The following is a 9,118-nucleotide window of genomic DNA, read 5'->3' as shown; positions in this document are numbered from 1 at the left end:
CACGCCCCCTCCCCCCCGCGCCGCCTCCCCTGGGCGTCCCGCCGTAGGGAGTCCACAAGGAAGCGTGACCCTCCCGCCGTCCCCTCCGCTTCCTCATCCTCCCGCTTCCGGGGTGCTGCCGTTTCTGCTTGTGACAAATCTGAAGTCTTCTAAGGCCATATATAGCCCGGCCCGAGTTTGTGTCCTCCATCTTCACTAACACTTCACTGCTGTCTTTCTACCTCTCTCTCTGGCTAGCTAACATGGATAGCTCTCAAGGTAATATGGTGACCAGTAGATGTAGATTTGTGTGCGTGTATGCATGTGCGTAAGTGGGAGAAGCCCTCCGTAAACGAGGCGATGGAACTGCACAACTGTGAATAAACCATTCACCCCGACAGAAACGTTAGGCTCCGAACCCTTTCCGTCTGCAACCCTTTGCAACAGAAAAGACATTAAGTCCCAAACACTACAACATGCAACCCATTGAGTCGGCAAACCACTTAAGCTTGGAATGCGCCCATCTGTAACCAGTTTGGGAAGCAAACTGGTTCAGCCCGTCGCAACCCATGTAATCAGAAAAATATTACGTTACTAATGCGCCACATGTTTAAGCAGGAAAAAGGTTATCTCGCTAACATGTTTTTTCCTTGGCCCCGCCTCCCTAGTACGCTCTCTACAAGAAGATGACCCAGGCGGCCATCTTGATCCAGTCCAAGTTTCGCTCGTACTACGAGCAGAAGCGCTTCCAGCAGAGTCGGCGCGCGGCTGTGCTCATCCAGCAGTACTACCGCAGCTACAAGGAATATGAGAGGCTCAAACAGGGCCCAGGCGGCGGCACAAACCACAACCCCAAAATCAAGTAAACGAGCGGTCAGCGGCTGTCATGTGTGCAGGTCAAACGGCTTATCCGGTGTTGATGGTGAGCTTGCTTTGTCCACCAGGGGGACCTTCCTGACCAAGAAACAGGACCAGGCTGCACGCAAGATCATGAGGTTCCTGAGACGCTGCAGGCACCGGTAACGCAACACTCATACACACAAGCACCCAATGATGAGCCTGTTATTTGACACTCGCGTTGGCGCAGGATCAAGGAGCTGAAGCAAAATCGGGAGCTGGAAAGACGAGGCCTGACCACGTAAATTCACCCATCGGTGCCCTGATGAATGTAGTTCCCGGCAGGGAGCGCACGGAGGCAAATGTCCATCTCTATTCTTATTGACTTGTTGGTACACATGTACCCATACATATAATACACGGGACTTTTGAAATGCTTTTATTTATGACTGCTTTTGAGTCTTAATGAACTGAACTGTGATTGTGAGGCCGCAGTCTAACTTGTTTTGCATGATGCCATTGACAAAGGAGGCGTGTAGAGAAAATATCGCCTTTAATTCAGACACGCTTTGAACCTCAACAAAACAAAGCATCGTGAGACGTGTAGTTCACATGCTTTGTGTGTATGTGTATAAAAACAAAAGCAATTATCAATATCTGATCCACAATGAAAACAAACTAAACAATGACTAAACGAGAACAGTGTGTATTGTCAACATGGGCCGGGGAACAGCTCATCACATGCCTTGTCTGATACTTTGGATGATCTGGAAGATGGCTGCAACAAACAAAACACAAACACACATTGTAGTGCAGGACTAAGTGTTGGTGTCTTTAAGAACTCACCTGATCCACAAACCACGAACACGAAAAGCGCCAGAAGCCACGGACCCACCGGAGACTTCTCCTCGTTGACTGGCCTCTGCAAGGCATAAGTCCCGCAGTCATTTCGGAGCGGAAGCAACTCATTGCCGTTAAGGACGTTTTCAACACAAAGATAAAAGACAGGTTAGCCCGGTTAGCTCAGCTGTAGGGTACCAACCGAGGTTTTCTGGACGTGTCCCCGCTGCGTGATGGTCTTGCTGTGCCGCTCGTTCGCCACCTTCATTCGCTGCACCGCCGACATGTTTGCGCGGGTGAGACCGGGACGGGAGGGCGACGACGCGGATTACTGCCGAAAAAAGAGCCGTTGCCCCTCGCGTCCGATTCTAACTGTTAGCAGTAGTCAGACGGAGGCCAGCTCGTCACGTGACGTGCTGACGTTTCTTCGCGGCACTAACGCGTCTGGTGGGGGTTACGGCGCCACCTACTGGACAGTAACACAATAAGTTTTACTCACCGAACCGATTTATCATCTCACACGAAAATTAGTCACTGTTAAATTTCCTTGTGTGTGTCCGCCCGGATCCTTTAGATTGGTCAAATGCAGTCAAACATCACTAATCATGTCTCAGTCATGTAACAGCACTTAATAAACTAATAAAAATAGAGGTAGCGAGCAGAATGTAGCGCAAGGTAAAGTATACACTTAAAAATACTCAAAAGTAGTGTGTTCCATTACAGTTACTCTTAACACTGGCTCAACAAATTGTTACTATTTTTCTTTAAATGCAAGTAAACTTTTCTACATTGTTTTTTTTTTTTGGTGTTGCTCGTGAATATACCCTCATTTTTGCGAACGAGCATCATTTTTTCATGATACGACAGTAATAATAATAATATAGTATGTAATATAGATGAATTATTGGTTAAGTTCGGCAACGGGTGGAATGTTTTTATTACAGCGCATGGTGTGTGGTGTGAGCTTTTAAAGTTCAAAAACAAATAATGAAAATACCTATAAAAAAAAAACTGAAAACTGAACAAAAATATTTGATTAAAATTTACTGTTGACCAGTGTAATTCATCCCTCCAAAACACTTATGTAAATGTAACTGAGTAAATATATGGTATGACCCATCTCTGGGTAAGTTAATGCTCATGATTAAAATATGTCAGGCTTCTGTTCACACAATATTTGAGCACAGTGGCCCATCTATGGGTTACACCATATTTCCAGAGGGGTATATAATAGAAGCTGACTTCCAAAACTGGTATTCCAAGTTTTAATTTACTTTGAGGACAAGCATTGAAGAAAATGAGTGGATTGCTTCAGCAAATTGGACTCATGGGTTAAACTATGTGACAAGGTTGGAGATAGTGGAGGTTGTTTTTCAACACTGGTATGCACTGGTTTCTTGGAGGTGGAAATTTACCCTAATGAGGACATATTTGAAAAAAAAAAATGGATAAATGGCATCATCAAAATTGACCCAGGTCTCAAGGCCAGGGAAAGAAAAGGAGCTCTTGAAAATGGATAGATGGCTGGATAAATTGAATGAACAAACAACAAATTAACTTTCTCTTTAATTCGGGTTCGCACACATACATTCAGTGATGGAATGTTGTCATGGTACAACTTGTCAACACGCAAATGCACATGTTTAACACATGCTTGTCTTGTTACACACGCGCACACACACACACAGTCGTCTAGCAGCCTTTGCCAGGGGTCAGAGGTAGCATGTCAGAGTTTAGCATCCAAGTCCGCTGACGGCGCCGATGCGATCCATCTTCAAGCCGAAGCATCCTCGTCCTCCAAGCGACGTCCACTTCCCGCCGCGCCGCCTCACCTTGGCGTACCGCCGTAGGGCGTCCACAAGGAAGCGTGACCCTCCCGCCGTCCCCTCCGCTTCCTCATCCTCCCGCTTCCGGGGTGCTGCCGGACCTACTGCTGACCCCTCGGACGGGGATGGTGGCGCCATGAGGAGGGAGGAGAGCCGTGATCCAAACAGGGCAGTCATGGCCTGAAGACACAAGTGAGTACCAGATTTAGTCAATTTGCTTACTTGGAATGAATTATAGCATTGATTGTTTTTGTTTTTTATGACAGCGTGATTTTTATTGAATATCAGGCAAAAGGCAAAAAATGTGTTTAAAAAAAAAAGCTGGAAGGTTCAGCAGATGTTTTCACTTGGTTTGAGGTCTGGATACTGACTAGGACACTGCGTGTCTTAACGAGCTACTCCTTTGTTGCTTTGACAGGGTCACCGTCATGCTGTAAAACCCATCCGTGACCCATCTTCAAGGAGGTTTGGACAGCGCAAGCCTCCGAGTCCGCCTCCAAGCTGGATTGTGAGGATGGAGTTCTTCGGCATGCATTTTCTCATCCTCCAAACACCGCAGGCGTGGTTGATGCCAAATGCATCACTTGGGTTTCATCTGACCACAGCAACAGTCTTCAAGTCATTTAGATGTTTGTTGGCAAACTTAAGTGGGCCCAAGGTGGCGCCTTAAGTCTATTAAGGCGCCACAGTACTTGCAGTTTTCTTAGTTAAGGAGGTCCCACTTGCCTTCAGATGCTATTTCAGCGTGCTTGCTTCTCGTCTCTCCGCGAGGCAAAATTTTGTTTATCATATATTCTTTCTTATGCTCCCCCGCTCCCGGGAATCATAAAATATTTTCCCCCACCCCAACTCTCCACTCCCAGCAACAATAAATGATAGAATTTGACCATTGTATTGTGATAAGTACACCTCAGCAGAGACACTAATGCACCTTGCGCAATCTGACAGACAATGAGAGCGACGATGTGCAATTATATTTTATTCTGATACGAATAAAACATGTTCCCTGGGGTCACATGCGCGCCCCGCATGAAGATGATGATGTCATGACTTGAAGATTAACAATATCTATCGGTAGGAGATGGAAAAGCAAATGGACCTAGACCGACCTTGGCATCGTGGCTCCGAGGCGCCGGCCGGGACTCGGCGGCGAGGGTCAGGATGAAGATGAGGACCAGGAACGAGAGGAAGGAGGCGCCCGAGGTGTCCATTTTCAGGTTAGTCACGCTGTGCTGTGATTGGCTGGAGCCTGCCACTCGTCGTTTCAATGCCGTGTCCCAAAATCCCGACAGTGCTTGTGTCGGTCGTCGATAGGTAATTGATTGAAAGTCCTGTCGGAGCGAAATAAGTTCGTCCCCTCCCAGTCGGGACGCATCTGAAGACCAAGGTCCCGGGTTGGCCTTTTATTGTGATTCGATGGCGTGATGTCACGCATGCTTGGCGCCGGAGTCGCCGTGGTGACTGAGTCTCTCTCTCACGCACACTCGCAAACTGAAGGTCTGGAAGTGGTGATTGGGATTGTTGAGGTAGGATTGATGCTTTGATGGGAAGTCACCTGGACATAATTGCACAGACGGTAGATCCATCCATCTTCTCCTCCAAGGGGCGGAGCCCCGCCCTGGACTGCTTGCCAGCCAATCGCAGGGTGCATATAGACAAACACACATTGGCGTTCAAGCCTATGGACATGCATATCCATTTCAAAACTAATCATTTTAGGTTGATTGAAGGATCCGGAAAAATGAACACCCTCCAGGGGCTGCGGCCGCCCTCCTCGGCGGCGTGGGCCGAGTTTCTGAACGCGTCTGCCAATGGCCGGATGGAGCGCGACTTCGCCTTGCTAACGCTGACCGATGGCGAGCAGAAGGAGCTCTACGAGGCCGCCAGGATCATCCAGAACGCCTTCCGGAGATACAAGGTGAGCTTTTTACATTTGCTTGTACTGCCCCCTACTGGGCCTCTGGCTCACTGCTTCGGTGTGCTTGTTGGCATCCGCGCAGGGTCGCCGGTTGAAGGAGCAGCAGGACATGGCCGCAGCAGTCATTCAGAGATGCTACCGCAAATATAAACAGGTATGTGGATGCTATTTTTTTTTTATGATGTTTCCATCTTTTTATCCTCAGCGAAATGCAGTTTCTGCTTGTGACAAATCTGAAGTCTTCTAAGGCCATATATAGCCCGGCCCGAGTTTGTGTCCTCCATCTTCACTAACACTTCACTGCTGTCTTTCTACCTCTCTCTCTGGCTAGCTAACATGGATAGCTCTCAAGGTAATATGGTGACCAGTAGATGTAGATTTGTGTGCGTGTATGCATGTGCGTAAGTGGGAGAAGCCCTCCGTAAACGAGGCGATGGAACTGCACAACTGTGAATAAACCATTCACCCCGACAGAAACGTTAGGCTCCGAACCCTTTCCGTCTGCAACCCTTTGCAACAGAAAAGACATTAAGTCCCAAACACTACAACATGCAACCCATTGAGTCGGCAAACCACTTAAGCTTGGAATGCGCCCATCTGTAACCAGTTTGGGAAGCAAACTGGTTCAGCCCGTCGCAACCCATGTAATCAGAAAAATATTACGTTACTAATGCGCCACATGTTTAAGCAGGAAAAAGGTTATCTCGCTAACATGTTTTTTCCTTGGCCCCGCCTCCCTAGTACGCTCTCTACAAGAAGATGACCCAGGCGGCCATCTTGATCCAGTCCAAGTTTCGCTCGTACTACGAGCAGAAGCGCTTCCAGCAGAGTCGGCGCGCGGCTGTGCTCATCCAGCAGTACTACCGCAGCTACAAGGAATATGAGAGGCTCAAACAGGGCCCAGGCGGCGGCACAAACCACAACCCCAAAATCAAGTAAACGAGCGGTCAGCGGCTGTCATGTGTGCAGGTCAAACGGCTTATCCGGTGTTGATGGTGAGCTTGCTTTGTCCACCAGGGGGACCTTCCTGACCAAGAAACAGGACCAGGCTGCACGCAAGATCATGAGGTTCCTGAGACGCTGCAGGCACCGGTAACGCAACACTCATACACACAAGCACCCAATGATGAGCCTGTTATTTGACACTCGCGTTGGCGCAGGATCAAGGAGCTGAAGCAAAATCGGGAGCTGGAAAGACGAGGCCTGACCACGTAAATTCACCCATCGGTGCCCTGATGAATGTAGTTCCCGGCAGGGAGCGCACGGAGGCAAATGTCCATCTCTATTCTTATTGACTTGTTGGTACACATGTACCCATACATATAATACACGGGACTTTTGAAATGCTTTTATTTATGACTGCTTTTGAGTCTTAATGAACTGAACTGTGATTGTGAGGCCGCAGTCTAACTTGTTTTGCATGATGCCATTGACAAAGGAGGCGTGTAGAGAAAATATCGCCTTTAATTCAGACACGCTTTGAACCTCAACAAAACAAAGCATCGTGAGACGTGTAGTTCACATGCTTTGTGTGTATGTGTATAAAAACAAAAGCAATTATCAATATCTGATCCACAATGAAAACAAACTAAACAATGACTAAACGAGAACAGTGTGTATTGTCAACATGGGCCGGGGAACAGCTCATCACATGCCTTGTCTGATACTTTGGATGATCTGGAAGATGGCTGCAACAAACAAAACACAAACACACATTGTAGTGCAGGACTAAGTGTTGGTGTCTTTAAGAACTCACCTGATCCACAAACCACGAACACGAAAAGCGCCAGAAGCCACGGACCCACCGGAGACTTCTCCTCGTTGACTGGCCTCTGCAAGGCATAAGTCCCGCAGTCATTTCGGAGCGGAAGCAACTCATTGCCGTTAAGGACGTTTTCAACACAAAGATAAAAGACAGGTTAGCCCGGTTAGCTCAGCTGTAGGGTACCAACCGAGGTTTTCTGGACGTGTCCCCGCTGCGTGATGGTCTTGCTGTGCCGCTCGTTCGCCACCTTCATTCGCTGCACCGCCGACATGTTTGCGCGGGTGAGACCGGGACGGGAAGGCGACGACGCGGATTACTGCCGAAAAAAGAGCCGTTGCCCCTCGCGTCCGATTCTAACTGTTAGCAGTAGTCAGACGGAGGCCAGCTCGTCACGTGACGTGCTGACGTTTCTTCGCGGCACTAACGCGTCTGGTGGGGGTTACGGCGCCACCTACTGGACAGTAACACAATAAGTTTTACTCACCGAACCGATTTATCATCTCACACGAAAATTAGTCACTGTTAAATTTCCTTGTGTGTGTCCGCCCGGATCCTTTAGATTGGTCAAATGCAGTCAAACATCACTAATCATGTCTCAGTCATGTAACAGCACTTAATAAACTAATAAAAATAGAGGTAGCGAGCAGAATGTAGCGCAAGGTAAAGTATACACTTAAAAATACTCAAAAGTAGTGTGTTCCATTACAGTTACTCTTAACACTGGCTCAACAAATTGTTACTATTTTTCTTTAAATGCAAGTAAACTTTTCTACATTGTTTTTTTTTTTTGGTGTTGCTCGTGAATATACCCTCATTTTTGCGAACGAGCATCATTTTTTCATGATACGACAGTAATAATAATAATATAGTATGTAATATAGATGAATTATTGGTTAAGTTCGGCAACGGGTGGAATGTTTTTATTACAGCGCATGGTGTGTGGTGTGAGCTTTTAAAGTTCAAAAACAAATAATGAAAATACCTATAAAAAAAAAACTGAAAACTGAACAAAAATATTTGATTAAAATTTACTGTTGACCAGTGTAATTCATCCCTCCAAAACACTTATGTAAATGTAACTGAGTAAATATATGGTACTACCCATCTCTGGGTAAGTTTTAGTCAATTTGCTTACTTGGAATGAATTATAGCAATGATTGTTTTTGTTTTTTATGACAGCGTGATGCATAACACTTATGTAAATGTAACTGAGTAAATATATGGTACTACCCATCTCTGGGTAAGTTAATGCTCATGATTAAAATATGTCAGGCTTCTGTTCACACAATATTTGAGCACAGTGGCCCATCTATGGGTTACACCATATTTCCAGAGGGGTATATAATAGAAGCTGACTTCCAAAACTGGTATTCCAAGTTTTAATATACTTTGAGGACAAGCATTGAAGAAAATGAGTGGATTGCTTCAGCAAATTGGACTCATGGGTTAAACTATGTGACAAGGTTGGAGATAGTGGAGGTTGTTTTTCAACACTGGTATGCACTGGTTTCTTGGAGGTGGAAATTTACCCTAATGAGGACATATTTGAAAAAAAAAAATGGATAAATGGCATCATCAAAATTGACCCAGGTCTCAAGGCCAGGGAAAGAAAAGGAGCTCTTGAAAATGGATAGATGGCTGGATAAATTGAATGAACAAACAACAAATTAACTTTCTCTTTAATTCGGGTTCGCACACATACATTCAGTGATGGAATGTTGTCATGGTACAACTTGTCAACACGCAAATGCACATGTTTAACACATGCTTGTCTTGTTACACACGCGCACACACACACACAGTCGTCTAGCAGCCTTTGCCAGGGGTCAGAGGTAGCATGTCAGAGTTTAGCATCCAAGTCCGCTGACGGCGCCGATGCGATCCATCTTCAAGCCGAAGCATCCTCGTCCTCCAAGCGACGTCCACTTCCCGCCGCGCCGCCTCACCTCGGCG

General features: G+C 46.6%; 4 protein-coding genes across 4 annotated transcripts in view; 1 reads left to right on the top strand and 3 right to left on the bottom strand.

Annotated features, from left to right (window-relative positions):
* The window catches only part of LOC109518380 (C-type natriuretic peptide 2-like), a 5,348-nt gene extending 348 nt beyond the window's left edge, over window positions 1-5,000 (bottom strand). Inside the window, exons 1-2 of the mRNA XM_019874190.1 lie at window positions 4,592-5,000; window positions 3,489-3,662 (exon numbers count right to left, since the gene is read on the bottom strand). Coding sequence (XP_019729749.1) covers window positions 3,489-3,662; window positions 4,592-4,693 — 276 coding nt within the window. The 5' untranslated portion in view covers window positions 4,694-5,000. The remainder of the gene's footprint in view (window positions 1-3,488; window positions 3,663-4,591) is intronic.
* Window positions 1-6,752, top strand: part of camta2 (calmodulin binding transcription activator 2) — a 15,545-nt gene extending 8,793 nt beyond the window's left edge. Inside the window, exons 19-27 of the mRNA XM_019873874.1 lie at window positions 648-841; window positions 924-998; window positions 1,067-1,117; window positions 5,202-5,400; window positions 5,483-5,554; window positions 5,732-5,752; window positions 6,142-6,335; window positions 6,418-6,492; window positions 6,561-6,752. Of these exons, the coding sequence (XP_019729433.1) occupies window positions 648-841; window positions 924-998; window positions 1,067-1,117; window positions 5,202-5,400; window positions 5,483-5,554; window positions 5,732-5,752; window positions 6,142-6,335; window positions 6,418-6,492; window positions 6,561-6,615 (936 nt within the window). The 3' untranslated portion in view covers window positions 6,616-6,752. The remainder of the gene's footprint in view (window positions 1-647; window positions 842-923; window positions 999-1,066; window positions 1,118-5,201; window positions 5,401-5,482; window positions 5,555-5,731; window positions 5,753-6,141; window positions 6,336-6,417; window positions 6,493-6,560) is intronic.
* On the bottom strand, window positions 1,353-2,095 carry LOC109518388 (stress-associated endoplasmic reticulum protein 1-like). Its single transcript, XM_019874202.1, has 3 exons — window positions 1,859-2,095; window positions 1,663-1,738; window positions 1,353-1,594 (listed from the first exon to the last, which is right to left on the bottom strand). Exons 1-3 carry the CDS (start codon window positions 1,940-1,942, stop codon window positions 1,554-1,556), a joined length of 201 nt encoding a protein of 66 aa, XP_019729761.1. The 5' UTR covers window positions 1,943-2,095; the 3' UTR covers window positions 1,353-1,553.
* Window positions 6,753-6,846: 94 nt separating the features above from the next.
* Window positions 6,847-7,594, bottom strand: LOC109518395 (stress-associated endoplasmic reticulum protein 1-like). The gene is made up of 3 exons (XM_019874214.1): window positions 7,353-7,594; window positions 7,157-7,232; window positions 6,847-7,088 (listed from the first exon to the last, which is right to left on the bottom strand). Exons 1-3 carry the CDS (start codon window positions 7,434-7,436, stop codon window positions 7,048-7,050), a joined length of 201 nt encoding a protein of 66 aa, XP_019729773.1. The 5' UTR covers window positions 7,437-7,594; the 3' UTR covers window positions 6,847-7,047.
* Between the last annotated feature and the right edge of the window lie 1,524 nt (window positions 7,595-9,118).

Source organism: Hippocampus comes, unplaced genomic scaffold (genome assembly GCF_001891065.2).
Source record: "Hippocampus comes isolate QL1 unplaced genomic scaffold, H_comes_QL1_v1.1 scaffold115, whole genome shotgun sequence".
Taxonomy (NCBI): Eukaryota; Metazoa; Chordata; class Actinopteri; order Syngnathiformes; family Syngnathidae; genus Hippocampus; species Hippocampus comes.
The sequence above is the reverse complement of the archived record's forward strand: the minus strand, read 5'-3'. Positions and strand labels throughout refer to the sequence as shown.